General features: G+C 47.3%; 8 protein-coding genes across 8 annotated transcripts; 2 read left to right on the top strand and 6 right to left on the bottom strand.

Moving 5' to 3' along the window:
• The first annotated feature begins 574 nt into the window (after positions 1-574).
• On the top strand, positions 575-2,879 carry DFJ58DRAFT_781780 (histidine phosphatase superfamily). The gene is given in 14 exon segments (XM_041389806.1): positions 575-787; positions 856-1,042; positions 1,101-1,134; positions 1,188-1,234; positions 1,289-1,339; positions 1,390-1,494; positions 1,561-1,640; positions 1,693-1,811; positions 1,866-1,937; positions 1,991-2,021; positions 2,142-2,316; positions 2,378-2,499; positions 2,515-2,517; positions 2,578-2,879. 14 exon segments carry the CDS (start codon positions 682-684, stop codon positions 2,748-2,750), a joined length of 1,305 nt encoding a protein of 434 aa, XP_041245243.1. The 5' UTR covers positions 575-681; the 3' UTR covers positions 2,751-2,879.
• Positions 2,880-3,082: 203 nt separating this feature from the next.
• On the bottom strand, positions 3,083-5,101 carry DFJ58DRAFT_296265 (uncharacterized protein). Its single transcript, XM_041379727.1, has 3 exons — positions 4,869-5,101; positions 3,371-4,818; positions 3,083-3,315 (listed from the first exon to the last, which is right to left on the bottom strand). Exons 1-3 carry the CDS (start codon positions 4,876-4,878, stop codon positions 3,172-3,174), a joined length of 1,602 nt encoding a protein of 533 aa, XP_041245242.1. The 5' UTR covers positions 4,879-5,101; the 3' UTR covers positions 3,083-3,171.
• Positions 5,102-6,531: 1,430 nt separating this feature from the next.
• DFJ58DRAFT_876308 (P-loop containing nucleoside triphosphate hydrolase protein) lies at positions 6,532-7,111 on the top strand (the record flags this gene model as incomplete). Its single annotated transcript, XM_041394448.1, has 2 exons — positions 6,532-6,597; positions 6,650-7,111. 2 exons carry the CDS (start codon positions 6,532-6,534, stop codon positions 7,109-7,111), a joined length of 528 nt encoding a protein of 175 aa, XP_041245241.1.
• Positions 7,112-8,711: 1,600 nt separating this feature from the next.
• On the bottom strand, positions 8,712-9,047 carry DFJ58DRAFT_638328 (uncharacterized protein; the record flags this gene model as incomplete). The annotated part of the gene is made up of 1 exon (XM_041381312.1): positions 8,712-9,047. A coding segment is annotated over one exon (336 nt), but the record flags the coding sequence as incomplete, so codon positions are not given.
• Positions 9,048-12,761: 3,714 nt separating this feature from the next.
• On the bottom strand, positions 12,762-13,301 carry DFJ58DRAFT_840380 (uncharacterized protein; the record flags this gene model as incomplete). The annotated part of the gene is made up of 1 exon (XM_041392613.1): positions 12,762-13,301. The coding sequence occupies one exon, from the start codon at positions 13,299-13,301 to the stop codon at positions 12,762-12,764; it is 540 nt and encodes a 179-aa protein (XP_041245239.1).
• Positions 13,302-14,233: 932 nt separating this feature from the next.
• DFJ58DRAFT_840379 (uncharacterized protein) lies at positions 14,234-18,882 on the bottom strand (the record flags this gene model as incomplete). The annotated part of the gene is made up of 12 exons (XM_041392612.1): positions 14,234-14,261; positions 14,318-14,359; positions 14,422-14,637; positions 15,503-15,572; positions 15,630-16,043; positions 16,083-16,292; positions 16,362-16,748; positions 16,839-17,118; positions 17,214-17,554; positions 17,580-17,827; positions 17,930-18,456; positions 18,607-18,882. 12 exons carry the CDS (start codon positions 18,880-18,882, stop codon positions 14,234-14,236), a joined length of 3,039 nt encoding a protein of 1,012 aa, XP_041245238.1.
• A 1,247-nt stretch (positions 18,883-20,129) lies between these two features.
• Positions 20,130-21,637, bottom strand: DFJ58DRAFT_744837 (uncharacterized protein; the record flags this gene model as incomplete). Its single annotated transcript, XM_041387351.1, has 7 exons — positions 20,130-20,486; positions 20,571-20,612; positions 20,688-20,766; positions 20,825-20,899; positions 20,960-21,133; positions 21,186-21,455; positions 21,496-21,637. The coding sequence occupies 7 exons, from the start codon at positions 21,635-21,637 to the stop codon at positions 20,423-20,425; spliced, it is 846 nt and encodes a 281-aa protein (XP_041245237.1). The 3' UTR covers positions 20,130-20,422.
• A 492-nt stretch (positions 21,638-22,129) lies between these two features.
• DFJ58DRAFT_781762 (uncharacterized protein) lies at positions 22,130-25,226 on the bottom strand. The gene is made up of 17 exons (XM_041389805.1): positions 25,114-25,226; positions 24,975-25,054; positions 24,794-24,920; positions 24,603-24,745; positions 24,480-24,544; positions 24,363-24,433; positions 24,277-24,301; positions 24,171-24,224; positions 23,920-24,110; positions 23,771-23,865; positions 23,511-23,714; positions 23,314-23,458; positions 23,251-23,264; positions 23,075-23,190; positions 22,925-23,019; positions 22,730-22,864; positions 22,130-22,673 (listed from the first exon to the last, which is right to left on the bottom strand). The coding sequence occupies exons 2-17, from the start codon at positions 25,015-25,017 to the stop codon at positions 22,343-22,345; spliced, it is 1,854 nt and encodes a 617-aa protein (XP_041245236.1). The 5' UTR covers positions 25,018-25,054; positions 25,114-25,226; the 3' UTR covers positions 22,130-22,342.
• Positions 25,227-27,065: the final 1,839 nt, after the last annotated feature.

The following is a 27,065-nucleotide window of genomic DNA, read 5'->3' as shown; positions in this document are numbered from 1 at the left end:
CCGTGCATGGACCGGGTGCCCAAGCCCACCCTCAGACACAACATTCTAAAGTGTAGTTCCGAGTCGTACTGCACATCAGACTCCGATATGAAATTTAATCCGGAAAACAACTAAACCTCACTTCCATGAATTAATTTAATTGTGAAATACGAAAGAATAAAGTGCGGCGTTCAACGTACTCATTCTTATGTAGACTATCGATTCATGAAAGGCTTATGGCAACTTGGTGATTGAGAATCATGGCACGAAAAAAATGGCCAGGGCGACAGAGCGCCAGGGCAATCGTGATTCGATGGGGCTCAATGGCCTTATGCAGGAAAACGCTGCTGCTCGGATCTGTCATGAAGGCTATCAGCAAGCTTATGGAGAGATGTGGATCAACGAGGATGACCAGTGGCACAATGTCCTGCTTCATCTGCTGTGTTTTTTAGCAACTGCTCTATTCCGCTGTTAAGCGTCTCACTGGCACTAATGAGTATACAATCGAGTGAGATCACTGGGCCGAATACATATGTTGAACGAGCAGAAATTGGACCGATGAGAAGCATCTACACCGCCACCCGGACCACCAGTCGGCACCAATACCTGAGGCCAAGAGTTCCACGTTAACCCACGGGCCACGGGCGCGATGGTGCAGTGGGAATGCAACGCGAACTTCTCTAAGTGCTACGACTTAGAATAATGAAGCAGCAAACGCAAGTCGGACCAGTCCCGCTTGACGTCGAAAAGTACCCCATTGCACCAGAAGGGCTGGACCTAGAGCAAGTGCACGTATACGTGAGGCATGGTACGTCGAGTTCGCGTTCGCGTCAAGTTGCGTCATCGCTAATAACTTCCATGCACACTCTACTCTAGGCGAACGTACGCCGGTCAGAGTGCGCATGTCGGACCCTCCAGCATCCATACCAGCAGACTGGCAGATGTGCAACACCGCGAAACACTTTCACGAGGCCGTAGCTGGACATAGTCCTACCATAGATGACGGGTTGTGGTATAAGAATGTTGTTGAGAACAGGCATGGAAAGACAGCTGAGGGATTATGGTACGTTGATCTGCGTATATGGTTACTCGCGATGCGCACGTTTCAATACGGTATATAGCCTCCTAGGGGAGCTCACAGATATCGGGAAAAAGGTGAGAGGCTTCTATGCGACACCCGATTGCTTAGCTTACGCGTCTGAGAATAGTCCACATATTCCTTCGGGGTGGCACTGCGAAGCCTCTATGTAGACAGGTAAGCATTTGAGCAGCTTCTTGATTTCATCTCACTCGCCCGATCTTTCCGAAGATTGAAATTTCTTCCCCCAAAGCTCGAGGATGAGCGTTTGACTTACTTCCGGTAAATCTATTCACCTTCGCCTCGTGACTCATGATGAAACCCGCACACAGCTCTACGAACATCGCGCGGACGATTGAATCTCTGCAGCACATAGTCCATGGAGTGTACCCTCCATCTACTTGCGCTCCAGGTATGATACCCTCTATCATCATACGGTACGTTTTCGCACAGGTCACAGAAGTCAAACGCGAACTCGTTACTAACGATATCTTTGGTTTCAGTAATGCAATCGACGAGAATCTCGTCAGCAATATCTTAGCCTGCAAGCGACTGGCCCTCTTAGAATTGCAGTTTGCTGAAGGTAATTACATGCCTTTGACCAGTATTCCGCCGATTTGTCTGATATGTTACAGCTGCTGTTGCTGTTTGGAACTCACGTTTAGAACCGTTGGATAAGAAAGTCTCCAGGTATTTAGGCGGTAGGCCATTACGCCTTGATGGAACTCCTCGAGCTTCGGGGATTCTTGATACAGTATGTTTTTCAGGGCAGGACAGACGCAGCTGAACTCAGTGCTTTCACCCAAAGGTACGCTCGGCAGCTGCCCACGGCTTCCGAGTTCCACCAGAATTCATGGATGATAACGTTATTGGTTTAATTGTGCGATAATTTCATTACTTCATCGCATTCTTCGCTCACTTATGAATCCCTAGGAAGCAGCTGTAACAGCCGAGTGGTTTGACAGTAAGTCCTAGTCTATTACTCTACATCCGTACGCGAGTATTAATCGCCGTCCTCTAGTTTGTAAGGATACTTCCTTACGTTCATCGAAGGTTCAACTAAAGTTCTTCTATTGATCATTAGTCAAATCAGAAGAAGGCCGTCGACTTGGGATGGGTCGCCTCCTCGCGGACGCTTCGGAAAAAATGCAACGCAAGATCCAACTCGATTCAAAAGACCCAACAAAACTCCTCGTGCACACGACGCATGACTCGACACTTGCAGCGTTACTCTGCACATTCGATGTATTCGATGACAAGTGCGTCAATGCCACCACTTTTCATCTCCATACTAATAATCCTCATCTTCTCGCGTGCAAGGTGGCCACCATTCACTTCATCAGTAACATTTGAGCTCTTCCGAAAACGAACCCCGGCTTCAGAACAAACCAGTCTCTCGGGCCTCCGCGCGCTTTCATCAGTTTGGAGACGACAGGACGAACACTGTGAGTATCAAAATTCAAAATACGCTCTGAGAGACGGCTCTCGGTAAACATTGTCCTCCTCTTTGCTAAATCCAGATATCCGTATGCGCTACAAGAACAAGAATATGGTGCTTCCGATATGCGCCGAGGAGGGGAAGCATTTACCTGGTTCACCAGAGTTTTGCACGTTTGAGGCATTTCGGCGGAGAGTGGGGGAGCTGACGCCTAAGGATTGGTTTGGAGAATGTTTTCCACGGACCTGCGTATGATGCTGGCGTCGTTACCGTTTCTAGCATGTCGTTTGGTATTTATTGATGCTTCTTGTTTTGAAGGTTCGAACTTGCTTGGATGCTTGATAGTTCTGCAAGAATTAAGCATCAGTTACATGTCTGTAAATTGGGGTCACGAGAGTACCCAAGTACGCAGCAAATTCGTTTTCAATTAATTTCGTCGCTAACAGCTGCGAGACTCGGAGGATCTCAGCCGTGGGGCTAAAGAATTTATTTAGATTTCACGCACTGGCTTTTGTGTGCCCCGCTATGATAACGCTAGGAAGCCTAACGGTCAACTGACGTCCATAAGACCCATCAGTCCAGTAGCCCGAACAGCGAAATTCAAATTCTTTGACGATACTTGCATGCACAGCGCATACAAAGAGGAATCACTACATCAATGATTTGTAACATTGATCTAAACGGCTATATTTCTAGACCGGCTTCGAATTTGGGAATTTGCCCAGTTTCGTGAACATTTATCATGAGACTTTGCGATCTCTTTAAAAGCTTTATGAATACGCCATGCAACCACGATGTCCGACGGGCCCTTGATCCATTTCTGATCAATTGATGGTTAATACGCGTCCCTTGACCAACATATTCAAAATAGTCACCAAAGATAAACAAGTCCTTCTTGCTTGTCGGAGAGTTGAATACGTGTAATGGATGTGACTGTCTCCTGGGGCCTGCACCCAACGTGGCAGTGTTTTGCCTGTAAACTGATCCAGCAGCTTTCGAAGTCTTGGGCTAGGATAAGCCATAGAAAGATGCTTATTCCACGCCCAGAATGGATATGACGTTGATGGGGGGGACTGTCGCAAGAATAAATGGAGGCAACAACATGCAAGGTGTTCGTGAGCCTGTGCATCATTTATGTGATATTCCTTTGACCGTTGAGGGTCGCTCATGAAGTCGCGGAGCGAAGCGTGATAGATTTCAACGTGTCCGACCCCATCATTCAAGATGACAGGCGAAAATGCTTCAAGCATCACAGCGAAGCTTTTTTTATTCCTGTGGAAGATTTCTTGGAGTTCCGCAAGTGGCAACGGTCTGGCTAGATGGATGATGGACGCTAACAACTGGCACTGCACAAGTGAATCCTCTGAAGTCCCGATTATCTGCCGATAAAGCTGATCAATGTCAGCAACCACGGCCGACTTCTCGCATAGCAAGAGATCTAGCCTCTTCTGTGGATGATGACCAGGGGCAGATATAAAGTTCACGGCCATGGCAGCGTAAATAAACAGACCGCCCGCCTTAAAGGCCAATGTCTCAAATTCGTCCTTTGATGGCCAGGGTATGGGTGGCTGACCAAAAACAGTAGGACGTATCGTTCGTGTTTTTTCCAGTGATGCTCGCAGAAAGAGACGGACATCTCGTATGGTGTCTTTATCACGAGTGGTAAGGATAATTTCGTGGACGCCGGAGGGCCTGGCTGCAAGGATATGCGCCTCAGGGCGGCTTGTGAATATTATGTGGACGAATGGCAAGGCTGGGCCCGCGAGGGCCTCTGTCAATAGCGTAACCAGCCTGGCTGCCTCTTCAGAGGAAAGACACTCGTCAAGAGCATCGATGATAATAGTATAGGGATGTTCGCGGAATCGCAATATCTGCAGTGGCTTGATGACGAGTTCCCGCAGCTGATCTGCGTGAGATTTTCCAGGTGATAAGAGCATATCGTCTCGCTCGATCGCTTTCACGATATCCTCTTGAACGCGCGGAAAAGCCAGTGCCAGCTGGTATGCGATGGTAGGAATAATAGCGGCAGTTTTTTGTGCATGTTTGTGCGAGAAGAAGAAAGTACCAGCAAGCCTCTCCGCTGCTTTCATCTTCTCGGCTATGGTGAACGCGATGGATGTCTTTCCAACACCGGCAAGACCGTTGAGCCAGATGTTTGTCCGATCACGTTGGTCAAGGACTTGAGTTATCCTATTCTGGAGGACAACGCGTGTGTTTTCCATGCACCGTGAGTGGGGTTGGCGATATTCAGAATCGAAAATGCCGCTATATTCAACGACATTGCATAGACTCTTCCATGAGCTGTTAGAAGATGAGGGACGTGCTTAGAGGCGAGGTTAGTGGGAGGATGTACTTATCGGAGGGAATACCTACCAAAGTCCATCGCGGGGGGAGTTGAGAGGGAGCAGCGCGAGAAGGCAGCTAAGGTGGCTCTGAAGCGCGTTCAACGTTCAGATCGTTCAGACCCCACATGTCCCGACATATCCAAATCCGTGACTCCCACACAATACTAGTACGGTTCTAATTGAACTTAGAACTAGAGCCGGGAGAGCCTATAAAAAGACACCGAATGTCATAACAATGTCACAATGTCAGCTACAGGAGGCCGGCGGCGAAAGACTGTCACCGCACTAATAGGAAAATGTGGCCGCCTCAGTTGCAAAGTCAAAGTGTAACTGTAAGAGAGAGAGAGAATTTATATTACTATACCGCAACAAACCACAGAAACTGCTGAGACGTGATACCCTACGAGTTGTCCTGGGGATTAGTGTAGTCACCGAGATAAGGGGAATAAGTACTGTAACTGTAAGAAGCACATTGACAAACGCACGTTGGACAACTTCCCGCAGCGATTAGAACCCCATTCTAGATCTAAGTCTATGTTCTGAAGTCCTCGTGCCGACATGCCGCCGTCCAGTGTTTTGCAAGTCCGCATATCAAAGTGGTTCCTTGATGTTCATCCTACAGCATGCTCAATGAGTACCGGAAAACTCCGAGTCGAGCTCATCGTTGTCAGGCGCAGTGGCGCATGACAGTACTGTAAGTTAGCGGCTCCTACAATTTGGGATCCGTGATTCATTTTGCTCCGTCGCTCTCACTCCTACTACCATAGGAATAGCAGATTTTGACCCCAGAGTGTCCATTTCCTGGATGTCCTCAGCTCACCTGCCCAGCAAGCCCGATCGAGCAAGGACCATAATTACATAACTGCGCGCAAAGCTCAAAAAGGAATGTGTAGTAGGAATCACGTGAAAATGTGATGCACAGCACAGGGGTGAAAGTACTGGAGCACAACTTCCTGTGGCCAGTTCATCACCGATTTGAACTCACTTGCTAAAGCAAGCTGAATCGATGCCACTGATAGTTATGTAACACACGATATATATATTCCACCGTATTGTTCCGCTGACTCTAACTCTCTCCGAGTCAATAAGACTCGCCCACCTCACTCTTTTTTCCATATCCTTCACTAACCACTTCTTTCTGAAGATCCTCAAGATACTATCATTCAAGTTCTATTTAATAATTATAGTCATGGTAAACATCAATCTCAGACATGATTAAGCACTGGAAGGTATAAGTGCTCTACCTCACATCATCCCTCTTCCCATCCTTACATCTGTACATGCAGTGATCGCTAGCACAAACCTTCTTGTTTCATCTGATCGTACACCAATTGGTAATTATGTCTGTGTCTTTACCTCAAATAATGGGTGGAACACCACCATCAAGGCTGCAGAGGCGGGCCACAGCGTTTCTTGGAACGAACTTCTCAACATCTATGGGCTCCGAAGGACATTTTCCCAGCAGCTCTTCTCCTGCACATCCGAAAAAATCCGCCTCGAAATTCGTGCCTTATATGAGTCCGAGTCTGAGCCTCAGTTGGTGTGTGAGTTTGAGACGACTTTTGAACAATTGCTCGAACACAATGGACAGTCCAGTAAGTCCTCAGTCCTTGCCTTAAACTATTTCTTCGTCCCCTTACACCAGTTCCAAAGTAACACTCTTGGCTATCAACAACCAGGACATATCTCTTATGTTGAAAGCGCAGCGTAGTATCCAAGCAACTCCGCACGTGCCATTGAGAAGCCCCGAACTTGAAGTATGTGGCCAACTTCTTGAACTGTGTCACGCCTACTGATAAAATGTAGCAGGCGCGCCATCGGGAAAGCAATATTGTTATCTTTGGCGAGACCGGCTCAGGAAAAAGTTCCTTCATCAACAGAATCGCGCAACATGTGCTCGCGAAGACATCCAATGACGCACTTGGATGCACTTCTACCCCTGAACGCTACCCAGTAGAAATTTCTGGCAGGAAATACGTCCTGATTGATACCCCAGGTCTTAATGAGGGGTTTGCAGGCACAGTACCAGATGCGGAGGCAAAAAAACGGTTGAAGAACCTGTTGAGTGAACTCATGAGCTCTAGGTCAGATGACATTGGCCTTCTGGTGTACTGCGTGCGCAAAGAGACCCGCCCTCACGCCTTCGTTAAGGCCTACGATAAGGTCTACTCTGATATCTGCCATCAAAGAGTACCAATCATCCTCATCGTCGAAGGATGGAGGAACGAGCAGGAAATGGAGAGCTGGTGGATTGCCAACGGAACACAATGAAATAATCATGGTATGCATTTCGCAAACAATCCAGCCGACCCGGTGGCAACCCATGTTGCAGAGCTGAGTGACTTTTTGCGCAACCTTATTGCAAAACACTACGTGGTCGACACCAGTCGGTCCTAACATGTTTCAGGAGCATGGTGCATGTTGTCTCGTGGTCAAAGGTCTCAGTGAATAATAACAAATTTGCTCATTATCGATTCAATCCTACTGGAGACCTTGGAGATGATTCTGTGGAGCAACAGGCAGCGCAGGACTTACATGATTTTATCAGGCACTTCCGTCCTCATTCAAAATGTGGGAGGAGATTAGAAGCTTTGCTGGATTTTTATGTAGAGCGGGCGAGTTCATCATCTTGTCACGATGTCTTCCTGTACATAATATTTTTCTTGTTGAACATGCAGTCAGTGTCGTTTTGTTTTCGTACTCATCTCCACTCCACCGTTTTACTCACTCCTAGATCTTCTTTCAGTGTATACCTCTTCCTTCGGATCACCTCTCAGTCCTTCAATCAAATACTGAGGTGGCGAACACTTACTTTATTGAAAACTAAGCACAGTGTATCTCGACAGTTTTTTATGCGGTACAATGCAATATATAGTTGATCATGAGCAAAAGGATCAGTTCTGAAATCCAGAACTGTGCAAGAGAGCGTGAGACCTTGACAGCCATTGAAAGTAGTTGCCTAAGCTAGTCTCAAAGGAGCCTGTTTGTGATTCACCGTCCAGCTGGAGCAGTAGGGATGAAAAGACAATGTGATACAGTGGTTTTCGAGATTGTTGAGCAGTTGGACTTCGATGAATTGATGATGTAGAGCTGTTATCCATACTCGTGCATTGATCTCACCAATCCCTTTTTCGACTGAGAGGTTACGTTGTACGGCGTATATGCTATTCATTTTTGAGATCCAGTCAATGGGGAGGAATTCCGGGCGTGGTAAGCATCGCCATTGGCCAAGTAGTCTGGTGTTTGTTCAGGTCGTCGATAGGTGTATGGTCTGCTTCTTTTAAAACATCCTATCTTAAATAGCAATCTTGGATGTTTTTAGCCTTCATTCAGTGGATCATCATTCTACTCACAGTAGTCACTAGGCAGAGTGTCTAGAATTTTGTCAGTGAATTCATTGACAGCCGGCGAGAGCAAGAGGTGAGGGAAATAAGAATTCATGACATACACCTGGCGTAACTTCAGACGGGTCCCCCCCCACCGTGACAGCATTACAGTCACTGTAATTTAGCCATATATAGTAACTATTTCGATCACACAAATGAGGTCTGAGAGCAACAACATCAATTGAAAGCGAGTCATACATGAGTGTTCAGCGATAACTAAGAAGCAGAAAGACAACTAATCAACCGACAAACTAAGCTGGAGGGATGTACGCACTCGTTTGGAGGCACGGGGGAGAGACCCAGCGGACTCAAGGGCAGGACATTTAGGACGAGATCCTGATGCTACAGGTATGTTCTCCTTGTCCTGCTCAGATGAATCTCCGTACGAGGGCTGCAAGCGATCCTTCGGGATGCGCGAAGCAGCCTGCTCAAGATCCGTAAGTTTCATCACCCTCCAAGTGCTTACTGGCAATGGGACCCCCCGCCTCTCTATGTCCAGGTATGGTGAATTCCTCGTGCTGGCCCAGGATATGCGCCGTCATGTTGTAGCGCCACACAGCTTCGACGGGGAGAATGGGTACTTTTCGTGTGGTCTTGCTGGGTTGAGGAGGGAGCACAGGGTGACAAAGTCTGCATTTGAGGGGTAAGTTGCGACAGGGCTTGTTTTTCAATCCAGAATCGACAGATCCGTACCTGAACGTGTGCTTGTACTTGCACCCCGTTTCCCTGGTAGGTGCCCCGCTGCTTGGTACTGTGATTCTGATGGTGCACTCAGGCACTCCAGAACAACCGCAGAATCCACACGGGCTTGTAAGACCAACCTGGTTACGATAAGTTAGTGAAGGAAGATGATTGATCTAGAAAAAAACTCACCTCTTGCTTCAAAGGTGGCTCCTCGGGAGTGTTGGTCAATGCACGTAAGATATGGTGTCCTATGTGATCGCGCATGTCGAGGACCTTAGTGTCGCAAAGCGGACACATTGTGATGCACTTGCCTTCGGATACTGTGAGTTGGCTGCTGGCTCTTAACAGTGGAGCTAGAAGACAAGTCTCAGCGTTGTGAAGAGAACCGCTGTATTGATTATACCTAGAAGACAAGTCTATAGACGAAACACAGTGAGAAAGTGACGGCGTGCAAACAGAACGTGATACATACCTCAGCGTTGTGAAGAGAACCGCTGAGGTATAACTAAGGTAGAGGACGAGCTTATAAGGTATGATATGAAGTCCGATATTAAAAGACGAATAAGGAAATGTAACATGAGCAATGACAATGATGACGATTTTGAACTCTCAACACACCCCCTCAACGAGACAGCGTTCGAGAACGTCAATGGGAGAAAAGGGATAGGCCGGAACAATGATGAAGGAAAGCAGGTCGAGGCAAAGCCTTGGTGAAGATATCGGCAGTGTTCTTCTGGGTGGACAGCCAAACGGGTATGAAGGTGTTTTCTTCGATGTGGCGTCTGATAAAATGATACCGAAGGTCGATGTGTTTCGTGCGGATATGGTTGGAAGCTTCCTTTGAAAGCGCTATAGCGCCTGCATTGTCAGCGAACAGCTGAAGGGGCAAGGAAAGGGGGAAGCTAAGGCACTGAAATAGAGACTTGAGCCATAGACCGTCCTGTACTGCTGCAGTAAGTGCCATATATTCTGCTTTGGTGGACGATAAAGCCTGGGTCGTTTGTTTCTTGGCAGAGTGTGAGACAGGCCCGCCATTCAGAAACCACACGTATCCAGAAATTGAGACGCGGTCATCAGGGCAAGACGCCCAGTCAGAGTCGGAGAAGCCATGAAGGTCTGCATTAATCCCAGCACCCCCGTAGTGCGCGTGTATGGTGACCGTGCCTGCCAGATACCTTAGAACATGTTTTGTGGCTGCATTGTGCTTCGCTTCAGGGTTGGAATTGTGTTGAGCGAGTCGCATGACAGCCAGGGCAATGTCCAGACGGGTGTACATGGCTAGATAGAGAAGTTCGCCAACGAGTTTGCGGAATTCCGTGGCAAGGTCTGTGACATCGGGGAGCACGTCGGTTGGACGACCGAAAGGAAAGGTAGGGTCCATTGGCAGCGATACGGGGTTGCAACCAGTCAAACTGTGTTCTTCGAGCAGATACGTGATGTAGTCTTCTTGATGCATCCAAAGTTCGCGTGTTTTACGGTTGCGAACGAATTGGATACCTAGATATTTTGAGACAGCACTGAGATCAGTAATCCCGAAATGTTCTGTGATTTGGGCCTTTGTGCGATTGAGAAAACTACGATTGTTGGACCCCGCAAGGCCATCGTCGACATGCCATGCGATTATGCATATCACCCTCACCCCCTGGCCGTCGACATGGTCGAAGATGAAGACTGCGTAGTCAGCATCGCAGCGAATGAAGCTGAGATGTATGAGGACCTCGCACAGTAGCTCATACCAGTCATAAGCGGCCTGTTTAAGACCATAGAGAGAGGATAGCAGGTGAGCGACCAGACCAGCACCATCAGAACCAACACGCTCGAAACCAGGAGGCTGACACATATACACATCTTCCTGGAGCTTTCCCCAGAGGAAGGCGTGTTTCGCATCGAAACAGTCCAATTCCCAATCATTTGCCGCCGCGTGTGCTGCAAGAACCCGGATGGAAGCAGATTTGGCCATGGGAGCGAAGGTGCGTCCAAAATCGACGCTGGGAATTTGCGAGAACCCTTGAGCTACGAGCCTCGCTTTAAAGACAGGTCCTCCCTTCAAGTCCTCTTTGAACTCGAGCACCCACCGACATCCGATGGCCCGTCGACCTTCTGGTAGTGGCATCAGTTCGTAAACACTCATCTCTGACATGAGGTTTATTTCCTTCTGCATCGCTGCCAGCCAATGGTCTTGATCGGGCCGTCGTAGTGCTTTGTCATATGTGGCGGGTGGGATGTTGAGGTTGTAACCAGAGGCGAGCGGATTCTGGCATGTATCACTGCGGATGGACAAAGAGGCGACTTCAACAATGATCAGATTTGCGATGACCTGAGGAAACCCAATCTCCTCTTCGTTGGGAAGGATGTCATCTGGATCGACGGGTGCAGGCACAGGAGCCTCGGGCATCTGCGTTGGCGTGGTCACAATAGGCGCATCTTCGACTTCGGTATTTGTCAGTGCTGGTGGAATCCCATTGATTCGAGCTGCCTGAAGCTCTTGTTGATGCGTAAGTCGTGCCCTATCTGCTGCTATGCGTCCCTTCAAGATTTGGCCTCGTTCTGTGGGTACCGGAATGCGTCCTGAGCGACGGATTATGGGGGCATGAGGAGGTTCGGGAGTGACAGCTGGGACAGGAGCTGTTGACTTGGAGACGACGACAGGAGCGTCCTCTTCGTCATCACTCTCTGGAAACGGACGATTAGAGATACTCTCGTCAAAGATAACGTCGTGTGAATTAAAAAACGCGCCGGTGGCAGTATCTTGACAACGCCAGGCTTTAACACCAGGTGGATAACCCATGAAAATCGCTTCCCATGAGCGAGGTCCGAGTTTCTGTTGCAGTTTGGGAGGGATGCGAGCGAAACAACGAGCTCCGAAGATGCGAAGATGAGCAAGGTTGGGCTGGACACCATGTAACATTTGATACGGTGTTTTTCCTGGAGGGAGGGCGCGTGATTCCGTTCTGTTGAATAAGTAGCACACGGTGAGAGCTGCTTCACCCCAGAGAGACGGAGGCAAACTGGCAAAGTCGAGCATTGCGTACATCCTCCCTTCGATCGTCCTCGTCACTCTTTCTGCCTTACCATTCTGCTGGTGGGCATAAGGAGCAGAGCATTGACGTAAGACACCCGTTTGTTCTAAATTCGCAGTGAAATCGTCATTTAGAAATTCCCCCCCATTATCACTGTGAAAGACTTTAACCCGGCGCCCAGATAAGTTCTCCCAGCGCGCCCTTAAGGTGTGCCATGCATCTAACGCCTGATCCTTCGTGGCTAAGAGTTGAAGGTCGAGGGTGTGCATATGATCATCAAGAAAAACGATAAAGTACCATTTGCCGTGGGGAGTGACAGTGGGAATGGGGCCGCAGATGTCACTGTGAATGAGGTCTAGGAAGGTAGGAGCACGTTCCATTTCCGAAGAGTGGAATGGCTGACGAGGATGTTTAGCGAGGATGCACGATTCATAGTGTGATAAGGGTGAGGAGGACTGTACAGTTACTCCCTTGGTGATGTGATTAAGCCACATGACAGCCTCTCTACCGATGTGGCCAATACGAGCATGCCACAAATCCAGGGAGAGTGGAACGTCAATGAAGGCAGACAGTTCCATATGGGCGACTGCGGTGGTGGGAGGGTCAGTGAATGGGACTCAAGGTCAGGTGCATATAGCTTCCCCGTCGCTGGGATGAACCCGAGTGAAGACCCTTTAAAGGCAAGCTCACATGTCATATTTGCCCTAAAACTCACGTCCCATCCTTTCGCGTTCATGCAGCTGACTGATAACAGGTTTAGCAAGGCATCGGGGGCGTGAAGGCAGTTGGAAAGTCGAATACAAAGTCGACGTTTACCAATGGTGAGCCAGGCTACACAAGTTCCCGCCCGGTCGTCTGAAGGACTCCATGGTTGGCAGTGAGCACATCAACTGGCTCTTCAGTTGAGTAAGTATGGAAGAACCTGTGGTCCTTGACCAGTGTAACCGTAGTGCCTGAGTTCAGGATGGTGCTGAATGGAAGGTTCGTGGCGCAGGTGACGTCCGGGATCTCCGTAACCGACGCAAAGGATAAATCATGCATGAGGCTGGTGAGATCGGCAATGGCGGCAGCAATAACGGGTACAGATGGCGCAGAAGGTACTGCAGGTGTGGTCGCTGCTGTAGTAGCAGCTGCAGCGACTGCCTTGGTGTTATCCTTCTTTTTATTGCGCATCCAGGGTGCCTGCCCTTCTATCCCTCCCCCCTTGCCGTAGCAGTGAGTGTAATCGTGATCACCCTTGTTGCAACCAGGAGTGGTGCAAAAGATGCCATCCGGATTATGTCTGTGCTTTCGAAGCCCAGTGATTGCATTGACGGAGTTCGTTGTAGATGTGGTAGTCGTGTTCGCATATTCAGACCCGGTGTCATGCATGGTATGCAACTCATACCATGACAGATACACAAGAGGTGTGATAAGGAAGGTATAATAGACCCTACTGTATCCTATCACCAAGTTACCCCATCATTTTCCCCTTAGTTATTAGCTAGTATTTTCACTTTCAAACTTCACTTCCATTTTTCCATGTATTTCTATTTTGTTCTATGACATTCCATCTCTTTCTAGTTTCCTCAGGCATATTCAGCCAACAGACTTTCTTTTCAGCCACCAAGCATGTTTGTAAGTGTGTCATGTGACTGGTAGATATCATGATTTGTAAAGATTGAGCTTGACTCATCATGTTTTGTCATGATTTGTCATGCTTTGTAAGATTTCTAACTGTATTTATAAGCTACTTAGTAAGAAGGCTGATTCAGCACACCAAATGGCATTGTTAGTAAGCACATCCTTACCAATCCATGTGATGACTCATGCCATGATTCATCATGCTTTGTAAACTACACTGTATTTATAATGTAAATTAGTAAACAGGCTGACTCAACACACCAAATGGCATTGTTAGTAAGCACATTCTTACCAATCCATGTGATGATTCATGCTTTGTAATCATGGCCTCCAAAAGGTATATAAGGAGCCCAATTTTGCCATGTAATAAATGGAGCACTTCCCACCTTCACTCATCTCAAACAGTGTGAGATTAAGTAAGAACCTAAGTACAGGCAAATCATTAGCCTCAAAGTAAGACTAAGAAACATTTATTCAATTATATACTACCTTACAGGGGTTGATTATATAATCTATCAGCTATTCTAACTAAGTTTAACCCATACTATTTTCCTCTCTCTTTTACAGGAAGGGAGACACGATTCACGCTACACGATTCACGCTACACGATTCACGCTACACGATTCACGCTACACGCTACACGAGCACGCTAACTCTCAGACACAAATCATACTGTAGACTCAGTATACAGAATCAAATTGTTTTAAACTAATCAAGGAACAAGGAAAGAAGGTATATTGAAATAAATCCTCCCAAGAACTCACACGTTATCTACCACGAAAACTAGAAAAGTCGTAGACCATGTACTTAAGGACTGGCAATAAGTCTTATCCTATATAGTTGTGTTGTCACTATATAAGCGGCGTACATAAGACCCTTAAGTAAGAGGACACCAGGGCGAGCAGAGTGAGCAGACTGATGGACGTGACGTGCAGCTTCTGCTGTGATACACGACACGCAGCTGTCTACTGTAAAGGTGGACGGATTCGTCGCAGTAGCTGTCATAGCTTCGTCGTGCATCCGTTGCTCGAGCATCGACCTGAATTGTTGCCATATAGGCGTCTGCGGAAGGCCAATAAGAAGGCTGTAGATGCCGTCACCGTCATGTAAAGGTGCTCCAGAGTCACTCAAACGTTCTCACAACACAGCATGCTGACCAATGTAGTTGGTTGCGTCCGCTGAATCTTTCATGTGCAACACATCTAGACGCTGATGTAACTGATATTAAGCACTTGTGTTGGTGCAGTTAAAATGCTCTGCAAGAATTTGCCATGCCTTGTGAGCTGAGACGGTGTGTGAGCGTGATACCAGCGCCCCAACAGAAGTGCTAAGACGATGTGTGATAAGGTCCTTAGCCTTGATGTCACTTAATAGCCACTCGCGCATCGCCGCTGTCTCAGTGGCCGTTATATTGTTAGGGTCAGTGGGGACAGGTAAGACAGAAGGTGCCCCGAGAAGGTCTGACGGATCGGCCGTTGTGTTAATATGACACCAAAGATCTTCGCATGTGAGTGCGTATTGCATTTTTGTCTACCAACCAACATAATTTTCCGTCCCCAATAATTCAGGAATGTGATCGTATTTCCCCATAGTGATACCACTGTGAGGGCACAAAGGAGATATGACACAAAGAGTGAGCGGCGGGCAAGCGCGAGGGAGTTCTTGTCTTGTAGTCTCATCTGATGGCTCAGTAAGAGCCGGGGCTCATAACCTCTTAACAGTGGAGCTAGAAGACAAGTCTCAGCGTTGTGAAGAGAACCGCTGTATTGATTATACCTAGAAGACAAGTCTATAGACGAAACACAGTGAGAAAGTGACGGCGTGCAAACAGAACGTGATACATACCTCAGCGTTGTGAAGAGAACCGCTGAGGTATAACTAAGGTAGAGGACGAGCTTATAAGGTATGATATGAAGTCCGATATTAAAAGACGAATAAGGAAATGTAACATGAGCGATGACAACGATGACGATGTTGAACTCTCAACACTGGCCTCAATATAAATGACTGCCGGAGTTCCTAAAATACAACATTGTTAATAGATAGAATGCACGGTGAGAGAAACGAGACACTTACCATCTGGAAATTGATAAGGGAACAATTTGATGTCAACGGGGGTGACAGATGCAATCGACTTGACCGGCACTTTCAGTTCAACTGCTTTTGCCCATAGTATATCACATGCTGCTTGGAGTGCGTCACGAGAGACTTGCCAGGTGCTTTGGCCACCACTGACTTGTGAAAACGCATCCGTATTGATGTCGTCACATAGACAAATGAATGTCGTCTCAGGGTTAACAGGCTCAATAAGAGTGCCAGGAACGGTAATGATAACAACATGCTCTGTTGAGTTGGAGGTCCCTGGAATCAGTGAGCAGGCGGTGACATATCCACCGTCCCATAAGCAGTACTGCGCAACGTCAGATGAGGTAGAATGAGTTGGGATTATAGTGAGGAGCTGTCCAGTGATCTTTGCAGTGGTACGCAAGGCTTTCATGATGGTGATGTTAATAGATGCGCAAGACACACCATTCAGTGTCACTGCTGTTGAACGAAGCACTCTGATAGAAAGTGTGCGACTACTGTGAAGGATAGTGAGGAAGATATCCCCGACAAGGAATAAGTTACAGTCAGTGATTCGCCCCACAGACATGTCGATCCATTTGTTGACTTTCGTGAAACCTCCACGGATGTGTTCTAGTTGATTGAGTGACTTCGAAATGAAGTCCTTGTTGATCACTAATCAGCAGATGGTCTGTTTATGGATCCAACGTCCATTATACAGCAGGTAGTCATCTGGACGGATACTAGGCCCTTGCGGTAATGGAGGGGATGACAGATTCGTTGAGAACTTGCTAGAAGGTTGAGTAGAAGGAGCGGGATCAGTTGACTCATCAATTAGAGCCTCCTGGAAATTTAACATGAGCTCCTTGTCATCATCATCCTCTCCCTCCAACACCACATTAGCATCGCGAACCTCATCTCCATCCTCCCGTGTCAACACCATTTCTAGGCATTGCAAAGGGGGGACAGCTACAACGGCAGGGGGGAGCTTGGGTACGTCACTGGCGTCCTGAAGCTCATCCTGAGAAATCCCTAAGTACTTGTTATCTCCAAATGGCCGCAGCATATTGGTTCTGGGCGTGTTAAAGAGTTCTGCAAATGAGTAATGGATGGAATCAAGCTGGGAGGTTGCTAGGATGGAAAGAGCAGCGTCACGGCCACTGTGCCATGCCAAGGGCAGATCGCATCATCCAGAGATAATATCGCCCTTCCAAACCTCACAATTGATATGATCAACGCCTTCTTGACGTGTTAATTTGAGGCGCCAGTGGCCTGGATCAAGGTTTGGATGACGCCTGAAGACACCGTCAATATCCTTCGCAGTGCCTAAACAATCGAGAGCCTGAGCATATGAAGACGCAGAGTTATGGCCCCCAATTATGCGTGTGTGGCCAAAAATTATCTTGAGGGGATCGTCCCCGACATCGCCAAGGAAAAAAGGAGCGTGTGAGTCCAGCGCTTGTTGCTTGGCAATACAGAACATAGAGTTCTTTGTCATGGTCTGAGTGTCATAATACAATTGATATGACATGAAAGAGCGTCGATGGGCATGGAAAAAGCAAAAGCAAGATGGGAATAATGACTGAGCAACGTGACTTGTTCAGATAGTGAGAGAGAGATGTCGGTGAAAGGTAAAACGATGGACTCGAGCAGAGCACTGAGGAGAGTGATGGATTGGAGGTCTGCGCGAGTCTCGATGTCAGTAGAAAACGAGTCGGCGACGATTGTGTGCTGAAGTTTCGAGAACTCGATGATTGCAAGTATTAATTTGACTGCACGAGGTACGTCTTGAGGGTCGTCGGGATGGAGTAATTTCGTGACAGCGGCTTCATCATAGGCAGGTAGCCACATGAGATACCGCGCAAGCATCATGGAATTGATTATGCGGCCGTTATTGAGCACGACACCTGTGGGTGACCAGAGAAGGGTACAGATACCTAGATTAAGATCAGTCAGATGAACATCTATTGCGATAGCAGAAAAACTCATGTTTGAATATGTGCTTGAAGTCGAAATCAAGTGTCACCTCATTGTCCCCTGTGAACAGATTCAATCCCAGCATGTTGATGAGAGTACCGAACAAGGGTGAGTCTTGGGGTAATGGAATCTTGAGGAAAAGCTTATGACTGGCAGCACGTCGAGTTGCATCACCGTCGGTCGCGAGTGACCAGACTGGTCCGATCTGTGCTGCTGCACCAGTCGCGTTCCATCTAGCAATTGCTCAGGAAAGGTTCTGCTCTGTGTCATAAGTGTTCTCTGTTTTGCAAGTGGGAGCCGCCAATATAGGGAAGATTTCGTCCCAGCCAAAACACGATGCTCCAATGACCGTAAGTTCCTTGCCTAGATGGACCTCCCCATTGTGAATTTTCTGCGCAATGTTCACGGCAGATTCATACGTTTGAAGAACTGGATCGACGAGGTGTGAGTGTTTCCAACATAGACTGCCGACCTTGTTGTATTTGCTGAAATGAACAGCCATTTCTTCCAGGGCGATTTCATCTATCATGAGACTAACACCACATAAAGACGTGGAGCTGGTGAGATTGCTAAGAACTACGGCATGGATATTTTGATCGAAGTGTTCGTTGTGTATGGGGCCAATAGTAGGAGTGAGCACAGTGAAGGCAGATCGGGTGCGTAGAGTGCGGAGGGATGGAATAGTGAGTTTCTGGCTTAATGCAAAGAGGAGCTGATGGCCACCGAGTCTATACACGAGCATAGCGATATCCAGGTCGCTCGCATCATAGCCTTGAGGGTGATACACTCCCTCGAGAGCATCCTCAAGCTTGTTGACGACTGCATGAATACTTGCACCATTACGTAGAGCGACGTTCACGATCTGTTGGAGGCGAGGGATATCTCATTCGGATATAGCCATGAGAAGTCGGTTGTAGTCGTCGAGTTGCATGAGCACACTCATATACTTGCATGAATTGTTTAGCTGCTAATCAAAGTCAGTATATGCACAAAAAAAAAGAAGTAGACGTACCTGCAGCTTCAATTGTTTGATCTGTTCTGCGTAAGTCCTTGTGATGTCCTGCACATGTGCAAGACCTAAAAACTTGTAATTAGTGTGTGCTCTGGGAGTGCGCGCAATGTCTGCCAGATGTTTGACGTGAAGAGGGATCTCAGTGCATTCATCACAGGGAGTACCATATGACAAGCAGCGCTTAGACTGGAGGCGAATAGCGCTGGGATTTTGAGTGTCTATGAAGAAGGGTAGGGCATCCAGGCCATTGTGATAGCGCTCCCAAGGAAAGAGCATAATGAAAGGTCAGAGGTCCTCTGGCCAGGCGACGGGAACTCCAGTGCAAACACTATTAAGAGCAGGTGCAGGTGAGAGAGCACAACGAGGTCTGCAAGCATATGATGTAAGTACATGTAAGGAATGAGAGCCGAAATGAAATATACCTATGATTGGACGTAAGACTCTGGGAACGAGGCAAAGGCGCATCAGACACAGTCCGATCAAACACAGGTTTTTTTTTGTCCATCGATGCCTTGATACACTTGCGGCTGCCTCAATGGCTGCTCAACGAGCTGAACTGCCCAGGATACCAAAGAGGGAGTTGGGATGATACGCTCGTTTGAACCCATTCTTGACAATCAGGGCAGAGCAGCCTCCATCGTTGTTTGGTGCCAATGGTTACTGGTAGCACATGAGCCATGTACACGTTATAAAGTGAATCTGGCATGTTTAATAATAGTTGTTCCTTGATGTCGATCTTGGAATCAGGGACCGAGAGGCAAGAGGAACCTTGCGAGTCTGAATCTGAGCGAGCCCAGTACAAGCTAGGACCTCAAGAAGGAGGCAATAAGTTAGGGAAATCTACCGAGTATGCTGTGATATCATCTGATAATGGTACATTGAAGTCTATGTCTGGGCTATTAGAATGCCCAGACGGCGATGAATCCGTATTGGGGTCTGATCCGACAAAGACCGTTGTTTGATGCGAGGTGGCTATATGTGCCTCATTTCTGATGGGAGCCGAGTTTTCATAACGTGCTGAGAAATCGGACTGAGTGTGTGCATGCAACATAGAATACATAATGAACGAGAGTATGCAAAAATGAACGAGTCGTTACTGGTGATGGTGTGAGGGAGAGAGGTGAGGCGCGTCAATACATGTATGAGGCGCGTCATATCAATATTGACATGTCGCGTTATATTGGTCACATGTTCTCAATTTTTACAACTGGAAATGTTGATTTGGCCAGTAGTGTCATTGCATGCTTTGATCTCATCGATCTGACTATCCATATGTGTTCTTAAGTAGCAAAAACAGGGGCCTTACAGTGTTCAGTCAAAGAATTTATTAAGATCCTAGACCGCTGTTGAGGAACTCAGAACACTGCTCTCAAAACTTCAAGTGGCTGTATATTAAGGTTTTGTAGATTATATAACGACAAGCCCCATGTTGGGAATTAAGGTTTCATTCACCTCTTGGGCGAGAGTCTGAAGACTCTGGCTGCTAGCTCCGCTCTAAACACCGCCAAACAAACACAAAAGTACTCTATTCCACTTCTCCTCGTCATCCAAATCTCCCTATTCTATACAACATGTTTTGTCTCCAGCACCTCTCCAGCCGTCCATATAGCCCAACTGCACCATCTAGCATTCTTCACCACACCCTCACCGTGGTCTGTCTTGGTTCCTGGAGGTCAACAACGAGCGACAAGCGTGCTTGACGTTGTTCGAGAGATTTTGTTACCCACCACACGTAGATACGAAACTCGTGCAAATCATTTGTGGCATTTGACTGTAGAATGAACTTCAATTACATCGACTAGTGTCACTATCGGATTCATAACAATGTCATGTCCAGCTTCGCATGTAGGGTGCCCTCATGGTCTACATATTCAGTCATACTATAACAGCACAATGTCAGTCGGTTCGAGTTATTATTAAGGAGAAATGTAAGAAATGCCTCCTCGATTGATAAACAGACTTACTTGTGCATTACCTGACCGCCCAGCTCTTTGCCCTTGGTAGATCTTTAGGAAGCACAAGGAATATGGATCATAAGACAATCAGCACACCACTCTGGAGTGAGAACAAATTCAACCTACTGTGAGGATTTAAGAGTCAGAACCTTTGTGCTTGTCCATAATGGAATTTTAAGCAGGGGTCGCACCGCCAGGTTTCCAGCTGTGTGCCTCGATCACAAGTACAGCGTTACAAAGACACACTGAATAGCAATGCTGACAAAGACCAATTGCGGTGTGCCATACTCCATTAGTGGGCGGCTTTGGCATGTAGAAGTGCAACCACCATATGTGTCCTGCAAGGGGTGCCTTCACAATTTAGCGAAGGGACAAAGCGAAAGACGTGGACCACACACCCCCTGCAACAAATTCGTAGTACAAACCTTTTTCAGTGGCCATGCGCAGGCGTTTTTGGAACATCCCGATTTGAAAAACAACTTTGAACTGATTGGCGGTCCCATCGCATGTATGTACCTGAATCTCATCTTGCGGACAGCCTAAAAACTCTCTCAAACGCCTGTCTTCGCTGTCTAGCATCAAAGTCAGTGGTCTCTCCGGTGGGCATTACTGTGTACTACTCACAACTTCCAAGGTTTAGCTGCGTAAACATTTCATGGTCACTGGTTATCGTGCATGCAATGCACAAGTCGGATATGCAATCAGAGGAATAACAGGAAGTCAGCTCTTTGAGTGCCCAAAAAGCTTCTGGCCGATTATTCACAATTGCCCAATACAGTGCTGTGTGGCCCTCGATATTGAGTTTTGTCAGGATGTTGGAGAGCTCAGCAGCTGGAAGAGCAGCAGCACAGGCATTGACATTTGAGGTCACAGAAGAAGGGGTGAAATCAGGGGCTAAGACAATATCACAGGATGCGGGATAGAACAGCTGTACGTTTCTGCTTCATGCGACGAAAGGAAAATACAGATGATTGACTGCACTGAATGGGATTTGTTGAGATCGTGTCATATGAGGGAGGTGCAGTAGCGCCAGCAGTGGAACTGTTGTCATCAGAGGCTTTGGAATTGGTAGCCATTGATATTGTGACAAGTGGTGGAGTGCAATATCTCACAAAATTGAAATAGGGGGTCAAATATGATGACCCCTGTCATATATGCATTTCCTTGTTTTGAAGTTTTCTCCAGATAGGGCACCGTCGGGGCACTGTGATTAACTGTACTTGCAGAGGCAAGTCACTGAAAGACCTGGTGAGCAAGGCGCGTGTCCGCATTACCGCTCGGAATAGACTTGCGCGAACACAGTAAGCATGCCGCATGCAAAGTGACTAATCCCACTGCATACCACCACTCGAACGGGATTGTTGCATATTTTTTTTGCTCTTGGTCTGTCCAGACTGTCCTGTTCTGCCAGTGTGCAAGGTCTGTGTCGACGTCCAAGTATGCCCATGTTGTACAGAGCCTAACGAAGTACGCCCAAGTTGTGCGTTCTTGCAGAAACTGTGCAGTTACTTAAAGGACAGCGCTCAGTAATAATGTCATAGGGTCAGCTACTGGCCACAGGACATCACTGAATGGAAGAACATCATGATCGGGTTGTGTTCTTTATATGTTAGGGCATGTTTGTAGAAGACAGTCTATTACACGGTAGTATGGGCCAGCCATGACTCCAGTTAAATAGCACAAGTGAGCCCCCTCTGTAATCGCGTAAGTACTCATACAACACCCGCCAATACACAATGTCCGATACAGAAAGAAAGAATTAAATGGTACACCGTTTTGCTTTACCATGGTTCATCCGGTAGTGAACCAACATCCTCGCGAATCTGAACCCGAAGTCCAGAATCTTTTTCTGCACTGATGTCAAACAATTGCATCAGCTCAAATATTTTATCCAAGGTATCGCGATCCGTGCGTTCCAGGAGTGTCAGTCCTCTAACATACTCCTGAATCCGAGAATGAACTTTTCCGCTCATCGGTGATTTGAGGTAGGAAGCGACCGCGAGTTTGATGGCCCTGCGAGTGAGTTCCTGGCTTTCTGACACCAGATAAAGTGTCTGCAACACGAGGGTTAAGTTGACGATGTATGACATAAAGCGCTGAAGCACTGCATGGCTGAGGAAGAAGTGTCAATATTCTTGCACTCAAGGAAAAGTAGTAATACTACGTACGACATCTGGTACACGTCGTGAACCCATACAGCGAGTACGACACCTGCTGCGATCGGTACCACAATGGGAGCCGCAGGTCCTGCCAGGGCAGACACGATGCCCGCAATAGTACCCACCATGGAGAGCCCAACAACACTATCAATGAGAATATCGAATGAGAAAAAATTATCGTCATGTAGTACTAGAACAGCCTACATGCACTTGTTGGGGTCAGCTGCACGTTCATCATCCGAGTCTAGTTTATTAACCATGTTCACCATCATCGTCCTGAACTCAGTGCTATACAAGAACTGTGCGAAAATCATGTCAGAATAGATGCGATGACAACAATGAAAGAGCCATTACACGATGAGGGTCTGAGAAGTTCCACACAGTAACGATGTCTGTGTGAAGCACATTCAGACAGTCCCGCATCATACGGTTCTTGAATGCCGTGCTTGATGCCAGCGCTTTCCAATACCCTGTGACATATGGAGGTTCAGTTGTGTTCTGTGATCACCAACACGGAACCCGAGACAGACTTCTCTTGCCAACCCTGACAATATGTGAATCGCATAATAAGAACCCAGCAAGATGAGGCCTACTCGATGGATGCATTTATTTTGAGTCTAGGATCCACTCGCTGAGCGATGGAGGTCATCACTGACGCCTCGAGCGCAAAATGCTGACGGACATGGCTTTCAGTTTCTTGGATCAGACGAGCGAGGGTCTCCTTGTGTTCTTCTTTGGCTGAAATCGTATGTGTCAGAGGGACACAGCCTGTGCAAGTATTGGTACCCACTAGAGATCGTAGCAGAAGGGATATCAGGCCCTGCGAATTTCTTTAGGGGTCCGATGCAGATCTTCTGTAGCTCAGTTTCTGCTTTGTTCTTGATGAGTTTCTTGATATCGTTGTCGCTCAATCCTTCAAGAGAAGATTCATCCAGGGTACGATCCATGCGGTCGATGAGCTTATCGTATTTAGTGAAAACGACGATGACAGGAACTTTAACCGAAGAGTGAATTACCGCCTGAGCACAATGATAATCATCATCAACGTACCGTCTCCTAGCTTTCCTTTACGTTTCAACGTAAGGAACTCCTCTGTCCCGGTCTCCAATAAACGCCCGCCTGCGCGAGGTATTTCAAAGCAAAGCCTTTGAAATATTTCGTCAGGTTGTCATACAGACCTCTCAGGATGGAGGCCTTACCAAACAGCATACAGCTGATCTTTCAACGCAGGCATGTTTTTCCGACGTTCAATGAAATCTTGAACTATCTTGAGGTTGTCTTCGTCCCCTGGTTCAAAACCTTTGCTATCATGAAGAACAAATTTGTCGTTCTGGTTTGAGATGAACTCGGTGTCGATATTAGCCCCGCCCGGCTTATCATCCGAAGTGAGCTATGGGCATAGGCATCAGTAATAGTAATATTGGGTATTTCAGTGTCGTGAGCAGCCCACCGCTTTTTCAACCCCGAATGCGTGATTAATCAGTGAAGACTTGCCGACGCCGGTCTATTGGGAACATGCTGTCAACACAGGTGAGAGATCAACGAAGAATTGATACCTTTCCTATCACAAGAATCCGGAATCTTAGTGTGCCTCTGGTGTTAGCCAGAAGAATGACGCTAAATGGTCATCTTTACTACTCACCGAGGACAAATCCGAATGATTTCATCAGTGGTAGGCTGGAGTTCCGGGTTTTCATCGGAAGAGACAACTTGCTATCTACGATTTAGACGAGTCTCGATGCAAGACGTAGACCCTTACTTCGGTCGTTATACTCCCAAAAAGCTCGACAACGATCTTGATTTTCTTATGAAACTTGATATATTCTGTGCAAGTGAAGTTGAGCTCATGGCAGGTGCGTGACGACTAGTGCTTGAGCTATACCTTGTCTCTCAGGTTTTCCTCTTGCATCAGACACACGGAAGATGTCATCGGTATCGAAATCAATGTCTTCATCCTCGGTCTTCATTCCTAACAGTCTCTTGTGCCGTAGATGTAAGGAAAATGAAACCCCAAGAGAAATCTTCCTATGCCAACAGTTCAGACGGGCACACTTTTCTGAGTCAAATGCTTACATGGGTGGAGAAAACGTCTGTCGTAAAGTCTTTCTTGCTGCGCGTTCAACTGGTGTGTGCAACTCGCCGATCCGCAACTCAGCAGATTCTACATTCTTTCTCGACTTGGTGAAATCAACCAAAACATCTAGATGATGTATTCAGTGAAATTGATCATTGGGCTGACGCGAGAGTTGAGTACCAGAGATATAGAGAGAACAGTGAGCCGTTGAGGGCTCGGCCATGCTATCCTTCACGCGGGAAAGGTTACGGTAGATTTAGCTGTAGCACAGGTCATGCCAGTCAGTTACGTCGAGGTGGAGGTCTCAGGTATACTCAACTAGTCTCACCAAGGAAGATCAATCTTGGTTAGTTCGACCTTCTGGTCTCTCGTGTGCATAGAGGATCAAGCCACCAGAGGTCAACGTACAGATATGGTCACCTGAACCCCACTCATACATAGTACCGTAATACAACATAATGATATATATAACTTCATTGTAAGTAGTATTTGATGTGCTCAATTTGGACTTATTGTGAACACACCGGTCAACGATTAAGGATTTTCATTGGCTGATGCCTCATGAAGGGGCAGTGTTTCATGATCCTCATGGCCTCAACCACACAACCCTGTTTAAACTGATGACTTCGATGGACAAGGCGAATTCTGGATCGTCCTTTGGTGCTGTCGCCAACGATGTCTATCCTGCTGACCGCGGTCCAGGGGTCCCAAGGGCAGCTACCGCAGGGCCTGTCGGCCCTTTCCACAGCTTAGTCAGCATGTAGACTGGGTTTCACCATGTTCGTAGCTAGCATCGATATCTATCATCATCTCAGCTTGTCTGCCTTGCTCTGGGCTTAGGCCGCTGGCCCTGCTCCAGCGGGAACACATTGGTTTCCCGTAGTCAAACATTGAAGAAGAGACGTTTGAAGCTTGAGCGCTTGAGCACTGGGCGTCAACGGATTTTGTTTATTTATTTTGAATTCATTGCGGGCAGCAGATTTCACGTAATACCCTGTTCTAAACTTCTACCACTGAAGCCGTCGCGTCTCGCCGCGGCGCTAGGTCACGAATTATCTTTTCGTCGGACAGTCACCTACTCGCCACCATCCGCCATGCCCCATCACCTCAAGGTTTAGGGCTTATTAGTAGTATGTGTGTACAGTATAAAGTTCAAACATTCAAACATGCCTCTTATCTTACCTTCCTTGGAATGACATCAAACTCTATCGAGCACAGGAATATCAATGCTATCACTTCCGATAAGTTCGGAATATTGTCAATGAGTATTACAGGAGATAGAGGATCTGTACACGCACGGGCTGCAGCACATCAATGAATTCTTCGGTCAGCGCGGCTTGACCTCGTGGAGGATAAAACACTCACCAACTATCAACAAATTAGCAACATCTCCGGTCAGCATGGCTCAAGCTCAACAGAGGATCAGCATGCTCACGGGCTATTAGTACATCAATAAATTTTTCGGTCAGTGTAGTTCGACCTCGATGGAGGATAAACCCCTCACCAACTATCAACAAATTAGGGGTAACTTTGGTTATCATGGCTAAGGTCAAAGTATCACCACACTCACAAGCTGTCAGAGCATCAACAAACTCTCTAGTCGGCGTGGCTCGAACTTTGATTGATGATAAACAGACGCACCAACTATCAACAAATTGGCGATATCTTCGGTCAGTATGGCTCGAACATCATGGAGAATCAACAAACTCACGCGCTATCAGCGCACGCATGAGCAATTTGTTTGGTCAGCAAGACTTGAGCTCAACTCAAGATCAACACTCACGAACTGTCAACAGACAAACGATTTCTGCGGTCAGCGAGGGTCGACAGATGATAATGATCGCTCACGGCCTGTCATCAGATCAGCCATTTCCTCGGTCAGCGTGGCACGAACTTGCGGGAGAATCACCACTCACTTCCTAATAACAGATCAGCAAATGCTTCTGTCAGCATGGGTCGACCTCGATACAGTGTCAACACACTCACTCGCTATCGACGGGGTGGCAAATTTCTTCAGTGAGCAAGGGTTGAGATGGACAGAAAATATGCTCACGGGCTGTCAATGGATCAACAATGTCTGTGGTCAGCATAGCGTGAGATAGACGGAGGGATCAACACTTACCCGCTATTATCGTATCAACGATGTCTTGGGTCAGAATATCTCGGCCTTCACGGAGAATCAAAGCACTCACTTCCTGTCAGCATATCAATAAATTCTTTGGTCACCGTAACTCGATCGAGATGCTCACCAACTGTCATCGGAGGAAACAA

This window comes from Suillus subalutaceus (assembly GCF_016647625.1).
Source record: "Suillus subalutaceus strain FC151 chromosome Unknown DFJ58scaffold_37, whole genome shotgun sequence".
In the NCBI taxonomy this organism is placed as follows: Eukaryota; Fungi; Basidiomycota; class Agaricomycetes; order Boletales; family Suillaceae; genus Suillus; species Suillus subalutaceus.
Note: the sequence above shows the minus strand (reverse complement) of the source record. Positions and strands in the feature narration are given on the sequence as shown.

Excerpts from the sequence above, each read along its gene's own strand:
- DFJ58DRAFT_781780 (XM_041389806.1), top strand. The coding sequence starts at position 682 with ATGAAGCAGCAAACGCAAGTCGGACCAGTCCCGCTTGACGTCGAAAAG. Across the intron at positions 1,235-1,288 it reads CGAAGCCTCTATGTAGACAG|ATTGAAATTTCTTCCCCCAA; the intron begins GTAAGCATTTGA and ends ATCTTTCCGAAG. Across the intron at positions 2,317-2,377 it reads TTCGATGTATTCGATGACAA|GTGGCCACCATTCACTTCAT; the intron begins GTGCGTCAATGC and ends CTCGCGTGCAAG.
- DFJ58DRAFT_781762 (XM_041389805.1), bottom strand. The coding sequence starts at position 25,017 with ATGGCCGAGCCCTCAACGGCTCACTGTTCTCTCTATATCTCTG. Across the intron at positions 24,111-24,170 it reads CATTCGGGGTTGAAAAAGCG|CTCACTTCGGATGATAAGCC; the intron begins GTGGGCTGCTCA and ends CTATGCCCATAG. Across the intron at positions 23,866-23,919 it reads GATCAGCTGTATGCTGTTTG|GCTTTGCTTTGAAATACCTC; the intron begins GTAAGGCCTCCA and ends AATATTTCAAAG.
- DFJ58DRAFT_296265 (XM_041379727.1), bottom strand. Across the intron at positions 3,316-3,370 it reads GAAGGACTTGTTTATCTTTG|AAATGGATCAAGGGCCCGTC; the intron begins GTGACTATTTTG and ends TCAATTGATCAG.